This window comes from Phoenix dactylifera, chromosome 6, assembly GCF_009389715.1.
Source record: "Phoenix dactylifera cultivar Barhee BC4 chromosome 6, palm_55x_up_171113_PBpolish2nd_filt_p, whole genome shotgun sequence".
Classification (NCBI taxonomy): Eukaryota; Viridiplantae; Streptophyta; class Magnoliopsida; order Arecales; family Arecaceae; genus Phoenix; species Phoenix dactylifera.
In genome coordinates, this window is record NC_052397.1 from 3,640,188 (window position 1) to 3,667,077 (window position 26,890).

The following is a 26,890-nucleotide window of genomic DNA, read 5'->3' on the forward strand; positions in this document are numbered from 1 at the left end:
ATATTTTTGAAGGATAAGGATTCATAAACCCTTGCATTTTTCCAGTGCTCATGGACTCCGAGTAGACTGAAGGATAGGGTGAGCTCTCTAAAATTTTAGTTTTAAAATGATCCATCCTGGTTCTTTGTGGAGATGGTCTGATTCTGGTACGAGGCCATACTTAGAAGATTGGGCTGTCGGACTTGTTATACGGTAAGGTGAGTTCCGAACGCTTGGAGGTCCTTCTAACTTATATACCCTATGGGGATTGCCTATCACTTGCTCTTGCATCCACGGTAAAGTTACACTCCAACGATGGAATCGTCATCATATGGGAAGCATCTTTAAAGTAGGGGAGATTTTTTATGACCGGCAGCTTCGCTTGCAAACTAAAGAAGCACAGCTGGGTGCTCTCTCGCCTGCTGAACACACTACTATCTTCTTGAAAGGCTCCGGGAGCATCATGTTAATCTAAAGTTTCAAGGATTACATGGATCAAATAGGGGGATACAGATTCTAAGTATTTTCAAAAATCAACTATTCTTAGGTGTAAGAGGAATAGAATTACAATACTTCAAAGGGAAAATGACTAGTTGGAGGATGATGCCAGAATTCATCTTATGCTAGTATACAACATTTCCCAAAAAGGTGGGCACCACAGCGATATTCCATCTCAGGCTAGTTGCAGCCAAATAAAGCCTCAGGTCCAGATAGATTTCTACCTTGTTTCCTTCAGAAATTCTGTCACCTTATTGAAAATGATGTTGTCTTAGCCATCAAGGAATGCTTTAGGTACGAAGCCATACGTATGACTTGGAAATAAATCTTTATAACCCTTATCCCCAAGAAACCTAATCCTTTAAGGGTGAGAGATTTTGGACCTATTAGCTTATGCAAGACCATATATAAAATTATGGCCAAAATAGTAGTACAAAGTCTGAAAACTCTTATGCCTACTCTAGTGTCTCCCGCACAAGGTGCTTTTGTTCAAGGCCGAGAAATTGTTGATAAATATTCTAATAGCACAAGAACGTATGCACTCCCTTAGTAATGCCCCTAGAACGAAAAGCTTAATTCTCCTAAGGTTAGATAAGGAAAAGGCCTTTGATAGAATTCTTTGGGAATTTCTCCTTAGGGTGTTGCATCACTATTGTTTTCATCTTATTATTGCTTGGGTACGTGCATGGCATGTGTGATGGATCCTAGTTTTGCCCTACTAATAAATGGGACTCTCACTTGTTGGTTCATTCCCTCTATGGGCCTTAGGCAAGGATGTCCATTGTCCTCCCCGTGTTTGTTCGTACTATGCTGTGATATCCTTTCTACATTATTGCAGCTAGTAGTATTGCACCAGCTATTGAGAGTTTATAAACCTGGTCAACGGGGGCCTTCTGTCTCTCATATCATGTTTTCTGATGACCTCTCTTTGATAGCTAGAGCAACCGCCAGAGATGCCATGTGTCTCAACAGATTATATATGGATCTTTATTTTGCTTTATCCCGACAGGCAATCAATCTTGAAAAGTCACAAATAATCTTCATCCTTTCTCTAGATCGCATTGTCGGCGAGCAAATCAGATGACTTCTGCATATCCCTATTCATAATGGAGTTTGATACTATTTGGTAGCTGGTCGTAGACTGAATCTTCTAAGTTTAATTCCTTACTTCACCAAATAGAGGCTCGTATGGCAGGTTGGCAATGGAGGGCTTTGTCCTTTGCCAGACGAGTAATCTTGCTCCAGTCCATGCTAGCTTCTGTGCCTATCTACACTATGTTAGCTGTTCACGTTCCCCTTGCAGTAGTTTTACAGCAGTTGGAAAAGGAATTCAGAGCATTTTTATGGGGCCGTTCTACACAAAGGAGGGGCGTGCATCTGGTATCGTGGGAGTTCCTCTGTTCACTCAAGCCTCATGGTGCTCTTGGACTTCAATCCATGCGCCTCAAACAAAAACTGCTGTTGGCTAAGTTGGCTGCATAGGTAGTGCTACATCCTCGTACTTTAATTATGGGCCCACGTAGTTTCTGCTAAGTACAAGTTTAATGGATCGATCTCGAGTTATGTATCACAGACCTCATGGGACATCAGTTATTTGGAGCCGGACATGTGCCGCGGCATCTCTTGTTCAATATGAATTCATTTGTTCCTTGGTAGATGTCATCCCTGTTGGCTATTTTGAGTGACCCACAGGTCTCTTCACTACCTCTCAATGCGGTGGCCTACATTTATTAATATGCATCTAAATCTATCCCATTTACGTACAGCTTGCTGATTTCAATTCATTTTCCGTAGATTGTGGTTCTCTTTATTTATACTGGTTTCTTATATTTCATCATACTTTATCTGTTGTTTTCATGTAACTCAGCAAACTTTATTTTTTGCACCAAGAAAAAAAAAAAGAAAAAAAAACACTTTGAAATGAGCTGGTTCATCTTGGTGCTATCCATGGAGCTTTCGAAAAGGTAAGTGCTACCTCTCTGCTATTATAGTGCCTATGCATGTTCTTGTTTTTTGGAAGCCCTCATCCTCTTGCCATCTCAAGATGAATTTCAACGGTAATCTGTACACTAACATGGAGATTGTGATGGTGGGGCATTTGTGATCAAGGACCATGACTCCAGACTGATTGATGCTGGAAAGCGTTGCACCTTTGAGATTTCAGCTTTTAGGGCGGAGCCCAGGGCGCGCAGCATGGGAGGGACTCTCTTATGTGAGATGCGTATTGGAGGTTGGGTATATTATTCTTGAGGGAGATTTAGCCGAGGTAATTAAGTGCATACTAGAGGTGGGGCGGGAAGAGGCAGAGCTGCTGCTTCTAGGTGACATCCGACAGATGATGAGGGACTGCTGTGTATTTCGGGTGGTGTACGTACTTCGTGAGGCGAAAAGAGCTGCAGATTGGGTCACCTCATTTACTGCCTAACACTCTGGTGCGATTCTCTAGACTCGGCATACTTCGGTTTTATTCTCACTGTGTAGTCTTATTGCCATGGATTTAGATAGTTGTGGTCATGCAAAATTAGTGTGAGCAACCGATGTACAAAAAAAAAAAAAAAAAAGAAGGAAGAAGAAGAAGAAAAATAAGAAGAAGAGGAGGAGGAGGATGAAGGGGAACAACTATAGCTTCAGAATTTTTCTTCGATGGGATAAGTTTATGTTGGCCGGTTCATGAAATTCTGATTGGATCAATGATCATTGTGCCATTAAGAAATAGACTTCACAACGCTTCAAAAATTTGATGAATTCAGGGAGTGTATGCACAACTTTTTCATTACCAACCTTGGATTGTTTGTTGCTGATGTCGTCCCTTTTTCTCATAGCTTGCTTTTTCTTCATGTCTCCTGTGTAACACTGCCGCTTTGTACACTTTCTTCAAAGAGATTTTTGTCAAGTTCTTGGCCATTTTTAAATTTTTCTGAAATTATTTATACTTTTTGCCACCTAGCTAAATTGTTTCCAAATTCTCAATCCAATAATATGCTTCTCCGTTTTCTGGTTTTAATAGCTATTAAATAGTTCTGATTTTGCGTTCCCACATCGCCAGAATAATACGTAATTGCAACTATACTGGTCTCTTCTTTTGAGATTTTTTTTTGGCTCTAAGTCGTGAAGGACGTGAAGAAAGCGGTCGACCTTATGATTCCATGCCACGGTGGCACGTACGGTTCGCGGCTCCTGATTTCGAACTCTCGGGTCGCACTCCATGGCCCATACAGCAAGCATCACTTTGCTGAGGACACGTGGAGCTCAAGCTGGCCAACTGATTAAAGAAGCATTTGCACCCAAGGGGAAATGGCCTTGTTGGACAAACAAAGATCTTACGGTGCGAGCACTACCGCATCATATGGGACAGAAATTTTTTTTTTACCATATTTTCTTATGTTTATTTAAAAAATTAAAAATTAAATAAAAATATTTTTTTAATTAATGGAGACCGTCAATTTCATAACTTAAAAAAATATATATATTTTTACATACCAGTAGAGATCATGCACGACAAAAGACCCACGCTTCCTTTTTTTTTCCGTCAAGTGATATACACTCATTAGTTTTCTGATACATACTATAAACTTTTTTTTTCTGTGCTAAAGCGGATGTATCATGCATGGCGGAGCCATAAATTCTTTGATACATACCGAGTAACAACCTAATACATACCTCTAGATAAATCAGTACATAATTTTCAGAATATAGTGTTCACCAGTACATAATATATGACTAGTCGATACACACCTACTTAGCAATGTTGTCATCTAATATCCCAATACACACCTCCATTAAATCGATATAGTCTAAAATATGATGCTCATTAGTACAAACTAAATGGTCAAGTGATACACGCTTGTCGGCTTCCTAATACACACTGTAAACTTTTTTGATACATACCTATTAACAATCCAATATATACATTTAGGTAAATTAATACATAGTTTTCAGAACATAATAATATTCATGAATACACACTGCACGGTTAGATACATCTAACATTTCAATACACATCTTTAGATAAATTGATACATAGTTTCCAGAAGAAAGAGAGAAAGGGACTCGGGAAGAGAAGCAAACCCTTACAGATGAGAGAGATGACTTGATGAGGAAGAGGATAGAAGAAGAGGTTTGATGAGGAAGAAAGAGGATCCCGATGGTTTTTCTTCACAAATAAGACCTCTTGGTGCATGCAATTCTCTTTTCTTTTTATTTTTTATTTAATTTTGTTAGTAAGAATTTCTTTAATTTTTACATGACTTTAGATTTTCTCCGTAAGGTCGGTGTAAAAATAATATATCCAAAAAGAAGCCCCATTCCATGTTTTCTCCTACGGTGCTCGCCCAAGATGATTTTTTGTTCTTATTGGACAGAGAAAGGCTCTTGTTTCCTCAAAAGAGTGAGCCTAGTTTGCAACTGTGAGACCCACACCTTGTCCTCCCTCTCTTTCTAAACCCCTCTTTTGTGTAAATTTTGGGACAGCTCGGAGTTGAGCATAATATTAGTTGGCAGTTTGAGGGTACGTACCAACTAAGCTAACACAAGGAAACAGGGGCGGAAAGAGGATGAGGACATGACTTGTGATGCACGGACTTACACGCAAAGGCCCAGGGTCCCATTGATTAAACGCTGGGGTGGAACAAGATTTTTTTTTTCTTTTCTTTTAATGAATCCGCGCATTGCTCGAGCATAACCAGCTACATTTAAAGCAAAAAAAAAATAATTTGCTAAGTCGAAAATCTCCGAAATGGTGCACAACAAATGAGGCGATCCAGTCTGCACAACAAATGAGGCGATCCAGTCTGCAGTCTGGTTCGTCTTCCACAACAAGAATTTTTCCAACCCCATGTGGATTGCACAAATTCCCTCTCGCCACATTACACAGGAACGCAGCCATGCGCGATTAAGCTTGGTGCTGTGTTTTGAGCGTCTTCCTAGACAAATGATATAGTGGTCATTGTCCTTACAAAAGCAAGATGATCTTATGATGATATAATTTAAGCTTCCATAGTTATAACAGAATCTAGCACTAGCTGCCTTGACACAACCGATGCAAGGGAAAAATGCTCTGAGGTGCTTGTAATTTAGAGCTCGTTTGGTTCGCAGAAGAAGAAGGAAAAAAAGTGTGGTCAATGAAAAAGTAATAAAATGTCTCTTATTTGGTTGGAGTTTTCGAAGGAGAGATATGAGAAAGTTGTATTCCCATAGGATTATGATTCCCACATTTCATGAAATCACTTCATCTTTATTTTTTCTCAAAAATATCCTTCAGCATTAAAGAGGCATTAAAGACCTAACTTTTATTAAGGGTATAATGGGAATTACACATAACTTTTCCAGGAAAGTGGATGGCCAACCAAACATAAGCACTCTAAAAATTTGTTACTTTCCCATGTTAAACCAAACATGCCAAAAGTACATTCCTAGGCATTCTCTTTTTATGAATCTTCTTTTCAGGAATCATATTTATAGGAGGAAAAATGCTTCCCGCGAACCAAACGAGCCCTTAAGCAAGATGATCTTACGATGATATAATTTAAGCTTGTAGAGTCATATTCATTTTCTTCTCAACTCTACAATCAAACTATCCACTGTATCTGGCAGCAAATCCATAAGATGCATTGACATCATCTTGTCATTTGACAGAAAGATTGCATGCGCTTTATGGAAGCCGCGTAGTTTATTCATCGCATGGTACGCCAAAAAAAACAACCAAAAAAATTCTACTGGGGAGCTTCAAGAGTCGACCCACCTCTTAAAATCCATATGTAGAAAGAAAATTCAGTTCTAAATCCAATTACAGGAACAGTGTTAAGCGACATGAAAAACAAATCTATTCATGCAAATTTCTCTCATTAAAATAGTAAAAATTTTATATTACGAAAAAGTTTAAGACGTTTGGTGTAAATTTATGATTGATGGCTTAACAAGTAGATAAAATGCTTTAGTTAATAACTGGAATCAATGACTAATCGAATCACCTAGATAGTATTTTAGTTATTGTTTGGATGTAATTTTTTTTTTGTTAAATGCACATATTTATAGCTATCTATCCTCTCTTGCTACTTGAAAGCTTCTGAGCTTGACATTGCCGAGAACTTTTGCTCAGATGGTATCACCAAATTCGATTCTGCTATTAAGAAATGTAGCGGCCCTAGAATAAAATATGGAATAGAAAAATAAAATGCAACCTTGACAAAGGTAGTATATATGGCAGCAAAAGGATATCGGAAATGCGGTGTCAATTGAGACCATCTACCTTGTTGGCAACTTGAATGAATTTTTTGACCTGATCAATCTAAGTATAATAGTTTTTTTCATCTACATCATCTATAGTTAGACAACATTTTTCTAAAGGAAAAAGATACGTCCTGTGTCACTGCTGATACCAATTTTCAGTTGAATTGAAAAAGACAAATTATTGACATCACATTTAGATGAACTATAGAATGAAAAGGGGAGTGGAAAAGAGAAAAAAAAGAAGAAAACTAAAAACAATAGAACGAATGCTGATTAGATTTTTGTGAACATTAAAAAGTGTTCAGTTTGAATAATTAGGATTGCACAGAGGCACAGATGAAGATAGAGAGATGGTTATCATTTTTTTTTTATTTTTTTTTGGTATATTGGCTGCTCACACTAATCTCGCATGAGCACAACTAGCTGAGTCACTAGCAAGAATACTACATAGTAGTGTAGAAGTAGAAGCATGCCTAGTTCGAAGGATGATAAAAGAGAGGCAATTATTGGCACTAAAACCGTTTTCTCATTAAACATGGTTCTACCCTTGTTTGTTCTATCGCATGGCTTTAATATTATTGTTATGAATTTTTATATTATGGACAAAAATTGTTATAACATATTAAATTGTTATATCATTGTCATCCACAAAAAAATCAAGGTTTGTTTTTGAAGATCGTCACCCTGTGCAGCAATACCCGCTGGTAGTTGGTTGGACTGAAACTAAAGATAGTAAAAATAAAATATTAAATTTTTTAAGATAATAAAATAATAAAATAAAATAATATTATTAGACCATTTTGTTGTTCTTCTAGCTTCATTTTTTGTGTAGAATTTATATATTTATGAGCGAGTCAAAAAATCTTTAAATAAAATAACTTGGTGAATGGTGGCAAAGATAAAATAAGTTGTTCGTAATGCTGTTGCTATAAACATTACATATCATATAATACAATAGACTAATGAAATAGACTCACTATTTAACATATATTGTTATCTTGTACAATATACAAAATAAGTCTACAAATATTTGATAGAGTTTGCATAAGCAAACTTGATCGCTTCGCTGACTCTCCACTTCCAAGTTCTTACAAAAAAAAACAATCGACAAAAGAGAATTTTCTTTTTTTCTTCTTCTATTGTTACTTCCCATAACTTTTGTTGTTTCATTCGATTATTATTTTTTGTTAATATTGAATGTGAAGCGTATTGTTTTTTTTGCAAAAAATGATCTAAATGAATTTCTCTTTTTAAAGAATTCATTTTTTGAGACTATAAAATTGTTTTGGATGGTGAAAAATAAAAGAATGCATAAAAAGGTTTTTCAGACTCAGCTAAATTAGACAACTGAAGACAATGGACCTTTTCTAGAAATCCATTCTTCTCCCTTATTTTAATGTTATAGTTTATATTAATAAAAGTTTATTAGCTGTTGCAGAGTGGGAAACAGCCATCTACTCAAAAAAAGAGAGATGTTGGCGGGGCATGTAACCGAAAACGCTTCCCCTCGCTCTCTCTAGCCGTTGCCAGCCTGGCCTTCCTCTGGGCCTGTTTTCCTCTCTCTCTCTATATATAAATTAAATGAGGGGGGGATTCTGGGAGGAGGAAAGCAGTAGGGAGAGATAAGAGTTCAGGTAGTGTTTGATATTTTCTTTGCCAGAAGTGGAGAGAAGCAGGGAGAGTCCTTGAATCAACAGCGGCCGCTTCCTCTTTATCTCCTCCTTCCTTGAAAAAAAAATGAGTTTCTTTGGTCTGGGAAACAGGTTAATCTCTTCCATTTCTCACGTTTCTTTTCTTTTCGAGGGGTTTTGTCATCATTTCTTTGATTTTGTTGCCATTTGCTTAAGATATTCTTGGTAAAAATCTCTTTTTTATCAGATTTGGGATTGTTTCGTTCTTTTTTTTCCCCCCACGAATTATGTGGTGATCCTGAGATAGGAAGTAGGGGAGAGTTGGAACGGGCCTAAAAATTAGATTTTTGATTTGATGTAGTAGTTAATAAGCTGATCTTATGGAATAAGAATGTTTTGGTCTTGAGTGAAGCGTCCTTTTTCCTTCTTGGAAAGCTCTAAATTCTTATCTTTCCTCTTCTTTTGTGAAGAGATGCTATGTGTCTTATGATGTCTTGGATGTGCAGAAATCAGAGGACTTTTCGACCCAAGAAAAATGCTGCATCTGGCAATAAGGTCAGGTTTTCATCTTGAGATTTGTTGCTTATAACGAAGAATTCAGCATGTTTAGGTTCTGTATTGTACTTTGTATATTTTTGAGTTTGAAAGTTTTTGTATATTGCAAAGAATTTGTGGTCATTGACATTGGTCACCGCACTTGATTATATGGTTGGATTGCATTCTTCTTGTGCTCAAATGTGGAGGTGCTTGCATATTTTTTCTAGAGTGAATGATTATAGCCACAGCAACTTGACAGGATCTTTTGGCTTGAATAGAAATGAAGGATGTTTCTCAACCCCCTTTTAATCAGACTGTGATACGAAGAATGTGCTTTTGAAAATGTTCATGTTGTCGCTATCAACATAAATTATAAGACTGAAGCAGAGCGGCCAAGTTTGGTCACATGCTCCTCATGCCTTTATGAGTTAGAAGTTGAAATGGTCAGCTAGGGTGTGTACCTGCCGAGCTTCGTCAAACTCGGCTCAATCTGGGAAACCTTACATCAGTTTGGGACAATTAGGAACTCTTGTGGTCCTTCTCCTTCCCTCACCTTGGGTCATAGGCCTGCACTTTCCTACATTTAGCATTAAGCTTGGTCAGTGTGGCTCGTGCGATGTCGGGACTACTTAAGTTATAATCCAAATTCTGAACCACTTCCATTTGAACTAAATGAAGGATATCCCAGTACAATGGCACACTGTGCAGCAACCTATTAATCACATATGAACTGATGGAGCTGGGGGAAGAGAAACATGTGCATGCAATCCATGCAATAACTCTTGCATATACTAAAAATATCTTTTGGTTTATTCAGAAAAAGGCATTCTCTATGGGGCTTACTTGATCTGTAAGTGCCGCTATAAGCATAAACTAAAACGGTGCTGCTGCACTCCTCTCTTTAGTCTGAATAATGTTTTAAGATAATTGCATTCTGACCATCTTTTGTTATCTGAAATATGCTTAGTGTTGCAAATTAAAGAAATCTAACATCCTTTTGCTTTTGAGCAAGCAGGGTACACAACTGAAAGGGCATATTGATACAACCTTGGGCAGTGGGAACTTAACAGAGGCTGTTCGCTTACCTCCTGGAGTGGATCGCAATGAATGGCTTGCGGTTAATAGTAATATCTTTAACTTTTAGTTGTTGCCATAAAAAATATTTATTATGGTGGTAGTGTGGAGTTCAGAGAATTATGTCTTTATATGTACTGAATGATCATGCCATTCGAGTTATCACAATAATTTTTTTTAATGATGAGTGGCGGTATTGGGCTATCTGATTATTCCTGTCATTGGCGGTTTTTGTAGCATCTGTTTGTTAACACCTCATTTTCTATTTTCCTCAGTTGTTGACTTCTTCAATCAAGTGAATATATTGTATGGCACTCTGATGGAATTTTGCACACCAACCACCTGCCCAACGATGTCAGCAGGACCAAAGTAGATATCTTTTAGCCACTCAAAATTCTTGTACTGATTTCTTAACACTAACGCATAAATATTTAGGTTTTAATAACTATACCTTGAGCAAAATTGATATACCAGGTATTTATTTCATTTTTGGTTATATTTTTAGGGAACTAAGTGCTCTAATGGGATGGCTTTCGACAGGTTTGAGTATAGATGGGCTGATGGAGTTCAAATAAAAAAACCCATAGAGGTCTCTGCACCAAAATATGTAGAGCATCTGATGGACTGGATTGAAGCTCAGCTTGATGATGAATCTATATTTCCTCAAAAACTTGGTATTATAAAATGGAATGGTCTTGATGCATGCAATGAATGTGAGTAATTGAAAAGAATTTTCTTTGACTCACAGAAATCTACTTTTGCAGGGGCACCTTTTCCTCCCAATTTCCAAGATGTTGTTAAAACGATATTTAAACGTCTTTTTAGGGTGTATGCTCATATCTATCACTCTCATTTTCAGAAGATTGTGAGTCTCAAGGAAGAAGCTCATCTCAATACTTGCTTCAAGCATTTCACTTTATTCACATGGGTAAGTTTTCCTACTTGGTTGTTTTATTCTGTGCCTTCTGTATTTGATGCCTTGATTTACATACACGAGATTTTTTTTTAAAAAAAATCATTTTTTGCAATTTTTATCAGTGCTGGCCTCATCTATGATCCGTACTACCCACTGAATTGCACTTGGATTCTTTCTTGAGTTAAAACCCAGTGAACATTATTGGGTGATCTCAATGCTTTGATTTCAAAGCAACTTTTTAATTATTTTGTTCATGATGCAAATATCTTGTCCTTTGTGCAAGCTTTTCACTTTCTGGTTTGAACTAATGCTGATCTCTTGTGGTCAATGATCACAGAAGTGATGTGTATATATAGATCAAGAAGTGCCTTCAGGTCCAGTTTATGAAATGTTGCATGTGTTACTTCAATCTCTCGGTGCTGTTCGTCTGATGTGTTTTGTGATATAGGAGTTCTGCCTGATAGACGAGCGGGAGCTTGCGCCACTCAATGATCTCATTGAGTCGATTGTCCTTGCATATTAAGGAAGCATGACTGCGAATGATGGATGAAGAGCTACTGAATAGGAATTTTTGATATAGCACAGGGATTCTATTTCTTTTTTTTTTTTGCTTTTTTTTTTAATCCAAAACTATTCTCACGTTCATGATTATGATTCTGAATTTATTGTGATGAGACTCAATTAATTGACTTTTAGTTGGTCTGTTTGTGTGCTGTGTGCTCTTTTATCTGTACTGCTGCTCTTGTACTGCTCTGTAATTATGTGACTGTAATCAGTAATTTTGATCATTAACCCTATTATTTGTACTCTTGGCTCTCTCTTTATCAAGAGTTCTAGTTTCCCATTTGTTCCATTTGGTAGTTCAGAATGTAAGTAAAAAGAACATTGGTTGAAAGGTTTGAGGAGAATCTTCTTTTCCAAAGTTTGCTAAAAAAATAGAAATTATGCCAAAAGGGAGAAAATTAAAGATCATCATCTTTTAATGCGAGGGTAATATTATTTTTTCTCTATTTAGGTAGAGATATACTCTTATATCCGATCCATTCACTTAATGGATTGGACTGGTCCCAATTTGAAGGCGCCAGAAGCTAATTTTGGTTGGTTTGCAATTTTTGTTGGGAGTATTGAGTCTTATTTAGGAATTAGGACATAATAGGAGATTTAGTTTTGGATATTGCTGGGTCAAAATCAGATTGAGCACTCAAGTCAACTGGAGACATCTGCACCCCTTTGAAACATGTCTTTAGGAGGTCGAGCTTATCGGTATTGTGCTGGTTTGAGCCTGCCTGAAGCATTGTGCATTACCTTGGAGATTGTATGCTCAGATGCATTAGGGTTCATTAATACAACAGCAACCTTTTTTCTTTCCCCCCTCTGTTTTTTAGTTGGTTAGAACAAACAACCGTCGCCTTGCTGTTTACATTTACTTCAAATTTGATAATTGATGGAGTCAAGCTTATTGTTCTATATGCATATTCTTCAAAAATAAAAAGAGAATATGTCTTCTCCAAAACACTTGTCTTCTTTAAATAGAAAAAAAGCCATCAGTGGCTAATATTTCCATGTCAGAAGCTTAAACTTTGCTGACAAGACACATCAATAAGGAGATAATCAGGTATAATCAAGCAGAAGTATATATTTTGTGGATAAAGAACCAAACTTTCATGAAGCTCATCAATAAAATCCCTGGGATTTCTCTCTGGGCTCGTTTGGTTCGCGGGAAGTATTTTCCCTCCTAGGAATATGATTCCTGGGAATCAGATTCCTAGGAAGAGGATACCTAGGAAAGTACTTTTGGCATGTTTGGTTAACCATGGGAAAGTGACAAATTTCCAAAGTGCTTATGTTTGGTTGACCATCCACTTTCCTAGGAAAGTTATGTATAATTCCTATTATGCCCTTAATAAAAATTAGGTCTTTAATGCCTCTTTAATGCTTCTTTAATGCTGAAGGGTCTTTTTGGGAAAAAATAAAAAAGGAGTGATTCCCACCTCATGGGAAAGTAACTTTCCCATGTTTCTCATGGGAAAGACTTTCCCATGAAATGTGGGAATCATATTCCCATGGGAATACAACTTTCCCATCTCTCTCCTTTGAAAACTCCAACCAAACAAGAGGCATTTCATTACTTTCCCGTTGACCACACTTTCCCCCCTCCTTTTCCTGCGAACCAAACGAGCCCTCTCTGTCTTGTGTATGAATCTTGAGTGGGCAATTTTTATATACTCTGCATTCAAATGAACTACTTTCTAAGACCTTTATCATAATAAGAACCACACCTCCTCACCCCTCTCAAAAAAAGAGATCACTACATTGAAATGAAACCAATAGAAAATACATTCTTAATTAGAAGAACAATCTGGATTGTCGATAAGAACTCATGTTTGATGTCACTACAAGACAAAGTACATTAAAGAGTACCATATAATGCGTAAGCTCAATATATGGAAGACTCTGAGCCTCAATAAGTAAAATTTAATAACTGGATCATTCTTTAGAAGTGCCTTCCCATGGACTTCATAGAAGCGCTTCCAACTGTTTCGTGCTGGGATCCAGGTCTTCCGGGCTGCTTTCATCACTCTGCTTGCTTGGAACCCGATAAGCATCTGCAATTGCCTTCCCTTTATCCAGCACTGCCGTAGGTACGGTTTCCAAAAGGCTGTGATGAGAAAATCTTTATTCATGGGCTAATTCTTCTTTCTAATACAAGCTCCGTAGTAAGTGAAAAAAATCTGTCTTAATAATAACTTGGCAGTGCATGGTTCCAATTCTAACCCCCCAAACCTTAACCATCTGGTGCTTCAGAACATGGACTACCATAGCACATAAGTTCCACTCCACTAAATTAGGAGCTTATTGTTAGTCATTGTTTAACAAAGACTGCAAAATAATAATTTTTATTGGGTTGTCACATGTCAGAAAACGAGGGTAATGTAAAGGGAAAGTTCTTCAGTACCTGTCCAAAGCTCCCAGAGCAATATCGATCTTCCTCTTCATAGATTCAATGGAAGCTGTTGGATCATTCCTTGAAGCATGCAGCAGCAGTGAGTCAAGATCTTCCAAGGCCCTGCAAAAGAATAAACAAGTTTCAGGAATAGTTATAATAAATTTAGAAATGTCTTCCAAGGCAGGCTAGGCCCGGTGAAATCACTTGGATCTTGTTCAGGATACTTGTACCTACCTTAGGCATTGATCAACAGCATCGGAAGCAGCTTTTCCTTTACCATCATCAGTTGCATATTGTGCCACCTATAATTCCGAAGATAATGTTCAAAGCTACAAGGAACTGAGGTCAGAAAAGACTGCCACAGCAAATAAACACGAGTAAGAACTCTATGCTAGATGGATTTGTCTTACATGTTACCCTAGAGTCTTTCATATGATATAATACATATACAGAAGAACAAACTGCAAACAATGATTATATACGAATCTGCAGTAAGCCAATGCATTAGCAGGCAAAGTTCTGTATGCAACTTTGCCATAAAGGAATTTCCAGTCAAAGTCGCATTCTTGGACTGTTCTTTCTTATTAAGGGCTGTATGAAGTAGGCAAGCTTTAAACCCAGATTATTCCAATTCTCTTCCAATTTTGAGCCTTTCTCATAAACCCAAAAGGCCAAAACCCTCTTCTTGTAGGTGTCCTTTATAACTTCACCGCAATGAACTCTTTCATCTCAATCATTTCTCCATGCGACTCCTCAAACTTCCAATTACATCTATACCTGTTAACTACCTTGACATAGCCATTTTAGTATGCATAGAAATATTTATCAAACACGATATAAATCAAATGATCATTTTGCTCATCTTTTTTGTTTTCCCTCCGGGTAGATGATTACAAATCAAACCCCTCTCATTTATAGTCTTTAACAAATGTTTGAGGAATATTTTTGGATTTATCAATCGTGAAGGTTTTTAGGAGTCATGTATTGTCTTGTAGATCCTGAAATTACAGGTTTCACATTTTAAAGTATAGAATACTTATTATAATTAAGAAAGCAGGGTTTCAACCATTGCCATGGTCTTATTTTTTGCGTAATCTTAAAGCTCGATGCATTGTCAGAACAAGGAATCAAAAATTTTTCGGCACAGTTTTGGGATTTCCATAAACATATTCACAAGGAGCTCCACCCAACATTAAGGTAACGATGATTAGGAGTACCAGCAAGGTAAAAGACGAGAGAAAAGAGTGAAATTTTGATTTGAAATATGATTACTGAATCAGACATTGAATCTTCCTTTTTAAGTGCAATACACCATTCCTTTCCCCTCTCCACACCCCCCTCCTAAGAGATCAGCTTTGTCTGACTACCCCGTATTACAACCTTGTCCTCTCTCACCACTGTCCCATCTCCCAAAAAAGTGACTGCTGGTGCATCTGTTCTTTTCCTCCTATTTAAACTGACAAATTTGTTTTCTGCTTGTGTATTTATAATCTCGTTGACATTAAGGAAAAGCCATCTATGGATTCCCTTGAAGTAGGTATTTTCAAGCACCAATGCACACTAGTTGTACCGTATCATATCAGTAAGCTTGATACATGCCCCGTTGTGCGATACTGTATCAGCATGCGGTATATGCCTCCTATTGTTGTAGCATGAACAGGAATATTGTTTGTTGGGTATAGTACCATACCATACCATAAGCTACCAGTATAGGTACTGGTATTGGTACTCCAACCCTTAAATTATAGTTTAAAATGTCTTAGTCTTCTTTAATTTGAACGAATTCTCAACACTCATACCTGCCTTACTGCTCATCATAGAATTAATAAGTTTGCCTTGGGATTCCAAATATAATATCTACACAATTTTTAACTAACCAAATACCACATCATCTTCTTATCACACATACAAAAAGTCCATGGAGAATTTCTTCCAAGAATCAATAGGGATATGAGAACTTCAACCCACCTTCCAATACACTATCTTCACTGCAAATAGTTCTAGCAGTGATGAAGTGTAACCTAAGCAGCAAGCAGCAAATACAGGTCTATATATCAATTTGCAGCTCATATTATTTACCATAAAAGAATAAGCCACTGAGTTCGAAACGGGATTGGAAGAGCAACTTACAAGCACCAACTACATCACAGACTAAATTAAAATTAATGACTGTAAGTTTTAAATTAGCGACTCCAAGAAAAACATTTAAAACAGAGAAGAAACTACAAATCATAACCATATGTAAAGCAGTTGGTACAACACTTACTGCTCGAATATTCACGCGCAAAGATGCTGCCGGACCAGAACGCAACAAAGATCTGCTTATGCCATACTCTGGCTTCTCAACATCCAAAGATTCCTCTGAGTGAAGTTATTGACAATATGAGACCGCAGTAATAAAAAAGAACTAATGCGATTTGGGATGTAAATCATCAAAGACAGAAGATTCCAAGATGGAAACTAAAACTACTTTCCAGCAATTACAAGGCTCAGAACAAATAGATAAAAGTTGTAAACTATTTGGGTGGTAACCACTCAAGGTCTTTGTTAGTCAAGCAAAAATCACTGATTGAGTTGTAAATGTGAAATATGAAACATAAAAGTGATCTAACGCCCGTATCACATATGTGTTCCGTTAATAAATGATAAGGTTATTAAGGCAGCTAGATATCTTTGACAGAATGACAGAAAAATACAATAATGAAATGATAATTTTCTCTTTCTCAAAAAAAAAGAAAAAGAAATGATAAGCATGAACCTGATGAATTAAATCCTAGACATATGCAGCAAGAGCTTTCATATTTTGATCAGAGAGTAAACAAAGGATAGGACTTCATGCCCAAATTATAAATTTGATACCGTTCTACTGTTAATCCTTTGGATGATGAGAACCATAACTAGAAGGTATAGTCTATCTTCTAGTGCAAAATCCGGTTGTTTCCCTGGCCAATAGATGGATTCGACAGTCAAGCCAATTAATGAACTTGATAAAAGATAGAGGAAACTCCATATCTAAAGAGAGACTAAAGATTATATTAAATTTTCTGAGCACAAAGATGACATCAATAGTCTTGCAAGTATGACGTGACATGCATCAGGGTTTCCAGTGGTGGAGAAAAGCATCAGGGGTTCCAGTGGTGGAGAAAAGCATCAGGCAGTGGAAGCTTATACTCTTATTTTTGGTGAAAATCGAATGCTAAATATGAAGTTACATTGTGTGAAATAGCTTGGGCAAAGGGCATGCATTAAACATGTCAATACATTGACTTGCTTCGATTTTCCTAAGCTTCATGGTTATAGGCATGTCAATATCACAAAAAGGCAAAAAATCTTATGTTAAGCATCCTTGTTTTTCTTGGGAAATACATTAATCTGTGTTTTGGAGCAAGCTTTGCACATCATCAAAAATTCTGATCCGTTAAATGTCAATATCCTCGAAGATATATTAGATGCATAACAATGGCTGACCTATAACAGGAACAATAGAAGTCATTTGATCTTTTCCCTTCTCACAAATCAAAGTACTACTTTATATCTAATGCTTTTATCAATATATAAAGGGATTACTGCAAAAATTAATATCATAATCGTATTAGAACAGTGTTATCAAATAATGCAATTAATGACAAAACAATGGCTAATGGTAGCAGTTTGCAACACCCATTATTTTATTTAAAAAATGAATGGGACAAATAATAACCCATCTCAGCAGTATTCTGTCAATAAAGATAACATCCGGGGCCAGTTATTATAGCCAAAATTGATCTTTTCGCGTAAATCGCATATTTTAATCCCATCAAGGTCTGTGTGTATTCGAAAACTCATTTCTAATAAAAAAGGAAAAAAAAATCCAAAGAATTTGTCATTACCCAAATCCTTGAACTGTGCTTGAGTCAATAGAACAGCAGGTACGTATGTCTCCAGTGGATCCAACTTTTTCCTGATAACAAATCGCAAATTAAATACTCATCATATAACAAATATCTTCCTTTTTGTGAAAAAAGGAACAATTTTACTACGGAATTGCTGGCACTTTAGGTAAAAATTAATGGGGAGCTCGAATTGCCTCGAGAATCATGGGTGGTCGGTATGCTTACCGCTTAACATACTTGTCGAACGGGTTGGCGGCGTAAGCACCTGAGGGTGACGGAAAGGAATGAGATCATCAACTTCGAGTTATGGAGAAAGGGAGAGGAGAGATATGGGGGGGGGGGGGAACGCACGGTTGAGGTGGGTGGAGAAGCCGCCAACGACGAGGAGGAGGAGGAAGGAGACGGAGGCGGCCCGCCTGGTGGTCCCGCGATGGTCCTGGCGGGGAATAAGAGGAGGCGCCGGCAACGACGACAACGACGACGAGGATCTCACCGGGAACAGGCGACGCCGCCCCTGGATCGAGGTGGAGATCGGAGGGAGAAGGCGGGCGGCGAGCGGGGTGGAGGCCATGAACGAGAGGACGAGAGAGCGAGGAGAAAGCCTTATCCATCTCTGGCCAAGCTTCCATTTGCGCCGTTATCTCGTGATAACGGCCACTCCAGACTTTGTTGAATGCACTCCAGTGAGTCACGGAGCTTGATTTTATTCTTTTTTTTTTTTTTTCTTTTAGTAAGGCGGATATATTATACACCCTACCGGAAAAAAAAAGAAAAGAAAAGAAAAAAAAAAAGCATACTGCTAGTCTTTTATCCACCAAAGAAAAAAAATTATAGAAAAATTTTATCCACCAGATAGAATCGTTTATATACAATTATTATTATATAATTTTTAAAATCATAATTTTTAAATTCAGTTTCATGATTGCTTTTTATTTTAATAACTTGTATTTTTTTATTTAAATTTTTTAGATAAAATTTGAAAATTAATAAAAAACTTTATTTTTATGTGCTAGAAATAGAATTCATGTAAATTTTGAGAAATTAATAACGATGACAAAACTAAAATATTCGTCATCTAGACTTGAAATTTTAGTTGGCCCATATAAATTGATGGAACTATAATTTTTGATATGAAAAAAAAATTAGTTTACTCTCTTAGTTGGAATACATAATAGATTCTATTTTTGATTTGTACAATCTTCCGAGAGTAGGACTGAACCGAAGTGGAGTGCATTTATTTAAACTAGGAGCAACTTTATAAAAAATTTGATGCATGTACCCAAATTTTGCCCGGTACTTATCTTGCCTCTCTCGATTTTCTGGACGACAGAAATAGTTACAAGAGCAGGATAATCCATCGGGACAGACCAAGCGCCTCCGCGTCTTCTACGCTATCCATGGCCCAAGCTCTCGCCCCCTCCTCTCTCCTATGTCTCTCTCTTCTCTCTCTTCTCTCTCGCGAATAATCCTTTTTCATCGCATAAATCTAATTTTCTCTTTCTTTCTCTTCGCGCAGATGCCACTGCCGCCAAATCCGGGCGAGCTCGCGCCGTTCCTCGGCTACGCCCCTCCTCGAAGTCTCCTGGGCTCGTCTTTTCCTTCAAGCGCGGCTCTCCCCATTGTAATGAATACTTACTTGTCTGTGTCAATTGATCCTTACATTTTTCCTTCTTTTAGTTGAGAGATGGCACTACTGTTATGCCCAAGATTATTACTTTATCATTTTAATTCTGATGTATATGTGAAAACCAAGTATTGGGAAATCTAAGTTGAGGGATTAGCGCTGCAAGTAAAAAAAAAGAATGGGGCTTTTTTTAAGGGAGACTTCTGCCATTTTTAGTGGAACTAAGATTTGTAGTTTTAAGGTCTATCAAGACGCCTCTCTTTTCCAGAAACTTTCTTCCAAATACAAGAATTAAGCTTCCTTGTAAGTGGACAGCTGCAACTAAAATTACGATGCGCCTTGAGTTGCAATGCAACTTCAACTACAGGGCTCCAAACAGCCCCTAATATGTAGACTGAAAATAAATGGCTATCTGGGAATTTAATATTTTTAAGCTTGGTATTGGACCTCCCCTAGAATTTACTATTTTTACCTATTTCACTCCCAAAAGTATGATTGGTTATTTTCACCTATATTAACTCAATTTAATTGGATTATTATCACTTTGTCCGTGTCTTCTCGATGACTGCATTTAGGATGAATTCCAAATTGAGTCAAACAGCATGGGTGAAATTAATGATTTTCCCCCTTCTTTCCATTCGTGATGCAATATTGAAGTGCTAAATTTTTATAGGAGAAACTAGAACATAATCTGATACTATAAGTTAGAATGTGTTTGTACCTGCCTTTATGGAGCAAAATAGTCTTGTGATAAAGCAACAAATATTTAATTGTTGGTTTCTGTTATATGCTTCAGGTTGATCTGTTTGTGTGCGTGTGTGCTTTAATGTGTCAACTAAATATGAACTTTTGCTGGTACTTCAACAGCATATGATATCTTTAAACACCTATTAGTGATTGCCATCATAGCTTTGTCTTATACAGAATTATCTTCTGTTTCAGTTGCCCTAGGTGTAGTCCTGGATTAATGCAACTAATAACTGATGGAATGAAACTGCGAGGTTCAATAAGAAGTGCCAACATGGAGAGCATAATCTATTAAGTTGATGAACATCATGAATTCTTCGTACTTCATGAGTCTTAAAGTCCTTAACTCAGACTAGCTGGCTTCAATACTGTTCACTAAAATCAAAATGCTGAAGGAAATGAAATTTGCTGTAATCGTGCTATATTTTTCTTAATGTAATTTGAGTCTCATGTTGCAACATGTGGAGAACGGGTTTCTCTTCGAGTGCTTGTTGCCATATTTTGCCTCAGTAAGGGAATTCTGTTTTAACATTTTTTAAAAACTTTGCTTATGTCTCATCATCCTAGTTGAATTTGAAAGGTTTTACCTTTTCTTTCCATACAGTTCAATTGGGTATTCCAGACAGTTCATTACTATAGAAGTTAGTGGGCTGCTATGTGTTGCATTCCTTGTAAATGAAATTACCACCAAGTGGAGTTCTGAGCCCAATACTTGAGAATTACCTCCCAATGTTCAAACGCAGAACCTTCTCCAAGATGGAGGTGAGGGGTATCTGCTAGGCTAAAGCTGAACTTGCTGTTTCTTAGATTGGTGATAGAATTAAAAAAAAAACCCATCTTGACTCTTTTGGACAGATGGGTTTTTTCAAGATGGTAGTAATCATGGTTAAAGAAAATTTGTTCCAAAATACGAATTATTTTGGATCTTTGATTGCTGACTCAGAATGAGTTTTGAAGCAGATGTGCACCCTATTTCCTGTTTCTTTCTGGGAAAACTTAATTTAGGCCAACATTAGAAATTCAACCAAACCATTACATACCAAAACCATCTAATGAGTCAAAGCTATCCAAATTCGGTTTCCGAAATACTAGTTGTTTCTACTGATTGTTTTTAAACAAAAGATATTTGACCCTGAACTAACAATGAGTGCTCCATAATATAAATTTTAAGTAGTGCTGTGTCTTTTATTTTCTTAGAGAGCACCTTGAATAATGTCCAAAGAGCATGAAAAATACATCTATTAGGATGTGGACTGTGGGCAACTGGTATTCCCTTTTGTCCTTATGCAATTTGACGGAGAATATTTGAATTTTGAAGCTCTTTGAAAATGCTATTTTTGAAAGGAGTTGCTTTGGACGAGTCTTGCCTTATGTAGATTTACACATGGAAAACACAGGAGGAATCAAATCCTGCCCCATGGATGTTCTGTCTTATTGTGTTGGTTGTTGTACCCTTCTCTTTTTTGGAGCATTTTTCCTGGATTTTTATGTTTTTCTATGATTGTTGCTCAAGTTTGTGTAAAGTGAGCACTTTTTATCATTATTTTTGTTTGTGTGCTTCCAGATATGCATGCTTCCACACAACTAGAACCAAGAAACATATTTGTTGTTCCATGATGCTAAGGACCTGTTAAAGGCATTCTCGTTGAAGCAATGGAATGCATTGGACTATGGACGCGCTTAACTTCTTATAACCTTTATATTAACCAAAATCAAATAGCCAAGCAACTCAACCTAGCATTGGAATTGCTTTGTTCTCTTTGTTCTCGTAGACACTTATTGCTTCATGTTCCTTGTTGCCATATCACCTGAGCCTAGAAGAGCAGAAAGTTATGAGATAGTTTGCAAACTTTATATCTACTGCTTTAGAAGGGGACCATGATCGCTATTACATTCCAGAAATCTTTAGTTAGAGGAATGATTTATCTTTAATTAGCTATCTATTATTGCCCTGTAAAATATCATTTGATACCTTTCTTTAGAAATGTACAGTTTTAATCTTTTTATTTTTCATGATCTTATGCATGTAAGATGCTCGATATGTAGGCCTGGCTTCAATATATTGCCTAATAATTTTAACAAGAAATAGGCATTATATTTCTTGTTGCTGTTACATAACAGCATTTAAGAATTAAGCCAAATTCTTTGATTTTAATGAAGGCACATGGTTTCAGTTTTTTGGATTACATCTAGGAGAAGGAAAAATGTATGTCAAGCAATGTCAGTTTCCATAAGGTGCGAGCAGGGTACAAAGCAGAACAATGGATTGGATGTATGGCTGGGTCGCCTTGCAATGGTTGGGTTTGCAACGGCAATAACTGTTGAAATAGCGACAGGGAAAGGACTTCTAGAGGTATGGTTTCTATTAAAGACTACAAATATGATGGATGTCAACTGAAATTATGAAGCATATGGTAATGCAGAAGCATGCAAATGCTTTAATTATTTAAAAGTGTGTATATTACACACCTTGGTTCTCCAGCTATGTTTAATTCTTCAAAGTAAGACTATGTTCTTATCTGACATCTTGATATGTTAATTCTTTTTATATACAACAGGACAAATCTCCCTAGATGATATTGCATGATTGTTACCTGGGTATCTCCTAGCGTCAAATTTGAACAAGACCTCATTTTCATATCCGTTCCTACTATTTTGTTTCACATAAACTGCCCTGTATCTACTCTTATCCTCCAAAATTCCTCCATATTCAAACATACTGTTCATTCATATTCTTATCATATAAAGATGCATCACCTGCCAACAAGATACACCATTTGACCTACTATAGATTAAGAAGAATTTTCTCCAAAATGTTTTAAAAAGATAAGGGCTCTATTCTGATCCCTATAATAGAGTTAACTGCATCCTGCAACTTATTTTCCTGTGTGCCATTAAAACTCTCTTGTTACAGATCTTCAATACACCAACATTCCTTACTGCACACCAGTTACCATTTCATGGTACTCGAGTATGCCTTCTTGAATAGTTGAAGTTGATAGCAAAAATAAAAAGAAGAAAAAAAGGAACAGAAAAGAAATGATTTTGAGATCCCTGATTTTTCACTTCTCTGTATCTTCTTGTCATGCATAAAGCCACATCGGGTTTCTTTTTGTGAGGCCAGAAGGAGGCAAAGAATGAAGTGGTAGGAAAAGAAGCAAGGGTTAGCTAAAGGACTTGATCCTAATAAAAAGCATATGATATCTCAATGATAGTTCATTACCCCTTATGGATATGCCAATCCTATATTCTATTAAAGATTGCTCTGAAATATGAATTTTGTTAGTCATTTCTTCAGCAATTCATCTCATTTTATCCCTTCTTTTTTTGAAAGAAGAGCGGGCGATCCACCTGCATTTTAATTACCTAGGTTTAAATACTTGGGGATGCACCATCCAAGACCCCAACCTAGAGCACCTGGTTGCTAAACTGAGAGATGTGACCACTAGGAGAAGTTCCAGTTCACATCCATCTCATTGTATCTTACTGTTCATCACCTGAAATTCTATTGTTCACAATCTTTATGCATATAGCATGATTTTCCTTCCAACTTTGCCAGATTTTAGATTTCTTGATTATTTTTTCTTGCACCATATCTGTTGTCAGAATAGTCTCACTCCATGTTTTTGGCATTGCCAACTCTTCTTTGCCATGTTTTTGCTCAAGTAATGACTGGTCTTTGTTTCATTAAGATATGGTTACCAGTCTGAGCACCAGTTGGTCATGTATATAGCCTGCTTGTTCATGTGATTGGATACATTCAGCATTCTAGCAATTCTTTTGAGAATTATATTTCTTGTTTGCATTACTAACCTCACTTCAAATTGCTAATAACTTAGTTGTTTTGCAGAATTTTGGATTCACCGCGCCAATACCAACATTAGCATTGGTTGTTACAGCATTAGTGGGTGTTCTGACAGCATTCTTTATCTTTCAGTCTGCCTCTCAAGATTGATTACTCTTGAAGATTTATATATGTTTTGCAGTTTAAAAAGATCCTCCATTTCATCATTTTTTTTTATGCCTATGTATTAACTGCTAAACGACAGTTCTATTATGTAAGGAAGATGGTTTATGTAATGCGTGGATTCTTTTTGGATGCCCTTTCATTTGGAAATGTAATGCGCGAAGATGGTTTATGTAACAGTTCTTTTGTTTAGAAACTTGTCATTGTATACTGTTACTTGCAATATATATGCCAAAATGCTCTATTTCCTACTATGCAAAGTTTCATCTCTGTTGTATGATAAGTTGAATCTTTATTCAGAGTTCAATAAATTTATGAGTTTTAATCTTCTAAAGCACAGGTGTTTTTTCAGAACATTGGATGCAAAGATATTGCAATGGCAATTTGATGGTAAAGTGTAAGCCTTCCTGAAACAGAAGCAAGAGCTATGGCTAATGGACATCAAAACTTATGCTCAACTTTTGATCATGAGATCTATAGGCCATGTCATATTTCAATAAGAGGAACAAGAGGATCGTCAAAAAGTAAAAAAGGAATATCTTTTAGGGTTTTAGGGCCTGTTTGGTATTGCTCCTGTTTTCTGTTTTTGTTTTCAAAAAACTTAGAAAGAAAAATAAACCGGATTGGGGGATTGAACATGTATAACCAAGCTTTGTTTTTTTCAAATTTAATGCTTTTGAAAAGAGTGAAAAAGAAAAGAGCAAGTTATAGGGTAGGTTTTGTGCAAATGCTATCTTCAACATCAATCTCTTTATAATCTTTCACAAATTTGTCCAAAAACAAAAACACAAGCAATGACACCAAACTAAGCCCTAGCGCCATTCTTGAAGAAAGCCAGCCCACAGCACCAGACTTAGCAGAGTTGCAGCCAGACAACCACAAAGAAGCAGGAAGCAGCAGGAGCAGCAACTATTCAAAGAGCACCTCAATAGAATGGAAAGCATGGAGAGATCTGTGCATGTCACTGCTGCTGCTGCTACTGTGATTGATCCTCGACTTCCATGTCCATCTCAGCATGTATCACGCGTTCTCGACAAAGAGGGCAGATATCTGAACCCTTTATGAGCCATTGATCGATGCATGCCTGGTGGTAGACATGCCTACATCGTGGCAGTACACACGCCCCTTCTCCTTTTCCCAGCTCCTCCAAGCATATCGGGCACCGACCTAACTCAGAAGGCGTATCGGGGGACGACGACGACGAAGAAGAAGAAGAAGAAGAGTCATCTATATAGATGATGACTGGCGTGCGATCAGGATCGTGGACCTGCTGTGAGCAGGGGAACAACTGATTGCAGATGAATTTGCCGAGGAGGAACGTTAAGGAAACCATGAAGTAGATGACCAGGAAGTAGAACATGAAGTCGGTGGAGTATGGTGTGGTGGTCGGAGGCGGCTCTTGTTCCGGGACTGGGGAGATTGATGGTGACAAAGGTGGAAAGGGCCTTTCCATTGGAGCGATCAAGAGAACTCGGTGATGATGTGATGAGAGCGAGAGCGAGAGCGAGCGAGAGAGAGAGAGAGAGAGAACTACTATAATAGAAGGTGGCGAGGAGAGAGGCAACTATTGGTTGGGTGGTGGCGGTGGCAATCCTACTCCTACTAGTAGTAGGAGAAGAGCTGTTATCATGAAACAGCACTCCGAGTCCAGGTAGGAGAGCCAGGTAGCTTCCAGCATTGCCCACCTTCCCATGGGAGCATAAGGGAAGAGAGAGAGAACAAAAGGATTTAGTGCCGTGTTTAGATAGAGGTAGAGTTAAAGGAGAGAACATAATCCTCTGCAAGCTGCACAAGCATAGATTCTCGAGTATCGTATCTCGAGACAGTTTCTATTTCTGCATCTAACGCAACGACTTCTACGATGACTAGAATTTTAAAATTAAAAAATTGTCGCTATCAACGGTTTCTGTTATTATTTTTGATTTAGACAATATCAGAACAATGAGAAGTTAGTTTTGGAGAAAAACTCTCACTTCATTAAGATGTTGTAGGATTATAAGGAAAACCACAAAAACTAGGAATGAGAGGCTGAAAGCACAAATTGTTACGAGAGAATACTACCGTTGGTATTTTGACGCGATGGACCTCTTCTTTCTTTCAATACCTTGACAATCCCTCTTTTATGAAAGAGTGTATGTATACGTTGTTGTACATGTTGATTTCTCTCTCAACAAATTATCAAACAAAATCAATCCAAAGGAAGAAGATCAGCTGAGGCTCATGCATGAGCATGCCTCAGGCCGCACCACATCTCAAGCCACCAATTGACACGGTGGGTCTTTACAGCACGCACGATCACTCCTTCTCGACGGATGGAGCAGAAGGATGAACATGTGATGAACTAATTGATCAATGTCCTTATGAGAATATGCTATCAAGTTGTAGATTTTCCATTTAAATCCTGAATCTTATAATGTACTTCTACGTAATCTTATAAATTTAAGTGTTTATCTATTATCTATAATCTTGTCTGATTAAGCTTTGAATTATATTGTTTTAAACTTTGTCCAATCTTGTTTTTTTTTGTTAATCTTATGCATCTTGGTAATATGCTTTTTGTTAGCTAAACTACGTTTAATATGCATCTGTTTCAGAATAAGCTCATTATTTCAGATTGGAGGAGAATGAGAAGCTCGTTCTTACTCCTTTTGAGAAGAACTTGAATATTTGGAGACAGCTTTGGAGAATGCTTGAACGAAGTGACTTAGTTATGTTCCTTTTTAGCTGGATAAATATTAGTTAGAATTAATAAAGTATTTCGGTTAATAAGGTATATATACCTTATTAATGGGGACTATTTCGATGGAAGCTGCTTGATGAAAGTTTTCATCCAATTCTCTAATTTATATGTCAAACATTTATTGTAATTT

General features: G+C 37.2%; 3 protein-coding genes across 7 annotated transcripts; 2 read left to right on the plus strand and 1 right to left on the minus strand.

Moving 5' to 3' along the window:
* Positions 1 to 8,235: 8,235 nt before the first annotated feature.
* LOC103712624 (MOB kinase activator-like 1A) lies at positions 8,236 to 12,558 on the plus strand. Of its 4 annotated transcripts, XM_039127147.1 has the most exons (7): positions 8,236 to 8,468; positions 8,843 to 8,891; positions 9,889 to 9,997; positions 10,223 to 10,316; positions 10,488 to 10,621; positions 10,712 to 10,875; positions 11,312 to 12,558. In XM_039127147.1, the coding sequence occupies exons 1-7, from the start codon at positions 8,443 to 8,445 to the stop codon at positions 11,384 to 11,386; spliced, it is 651 nt and encodes a 216-aa protein (XP_038983075.1). In that variant the 5' UTR covers positions 8,236 to 8,442; the 3' UTR covers positions 11,387 to 12,558. The 4 variants fall into 4 exon arrangements, with proteins under 4 accessions (XP_038983075.1, XP_038983073.1, XP_038983074.1 ...); XM_039127145.1 differs by having other exon boundaries at positions 10,712 to 12,558; XM_039127146.1 differs by lacking the exon at positions 8,236 to 8,468 and having other exon boundaries at positions 8,506 to 8,891.
* A 618-nt stretch (positions 12,559 to 13,176) lies between these two features.
* LOC103712609 lies at positions 13,177 to 18,302 on the minus strand. Of its 2 annotated transcripts, none has more exons than XM_008799177.4 (7): positions 18,034 to 18,300; positions 17,908 to 17,947; positions 17,680 to 17,750; positions 16,077 to 16,171; positions 14,045 to 14,112; positions 13,820 to 13,930; positions 13,177 to 13,522 (listed from the first exon to the last, which is right to left on the minus strand). In XM_008799177.4, the coding sequence occupies exons 1-7, from the start codon at positions 18,251 to 18,253 to the stop codon at positions 13,381 to 13,383; spliced, it is 747 nt and encodes a 248-aa protein (XP_008797399.1). In that variant the 5' UTR covers positions 18,254 to 18,300; the 3' UTR covers positions 13,177 to 13,380. The 2 variants fall into 2 exon arrangements, with proteins under 2 accessions (XP_008797399.1, XP_008797406.1); XM_008799184.4 differs by having other exon boundaries at positions 13,442 to 13,703; positions 18,034 to 18,302.
* A 689-nt stretch (positions 18,303 to 18,991) lies between these two features.
* Positions 18,992 to 24,274, plus strand: LOC103712598 (stress enhanced protein 1, chloroplastic-like). The gene is made up of 4 exons (XM_008799167.4): positions 18,992 to 19,113; positions 19,199 to 19,303; positions 22,228 to 22,406; positions 23,904 to 24,274. Exons 1-4 carry the CDS (start codon positions 19,080 to 19,082, stop codon positions 24,006 to 24,008), a joined length of 423 nt encoding a protein of 140 aa, XP_008797389.1. The 5' UTR covers positions 18,992 to 19,079; the 3' UTR covers positions 24,009 to 24,274.
* Positions 24,275 to 26,890: the final 2,616 nt, after the last annotated feature.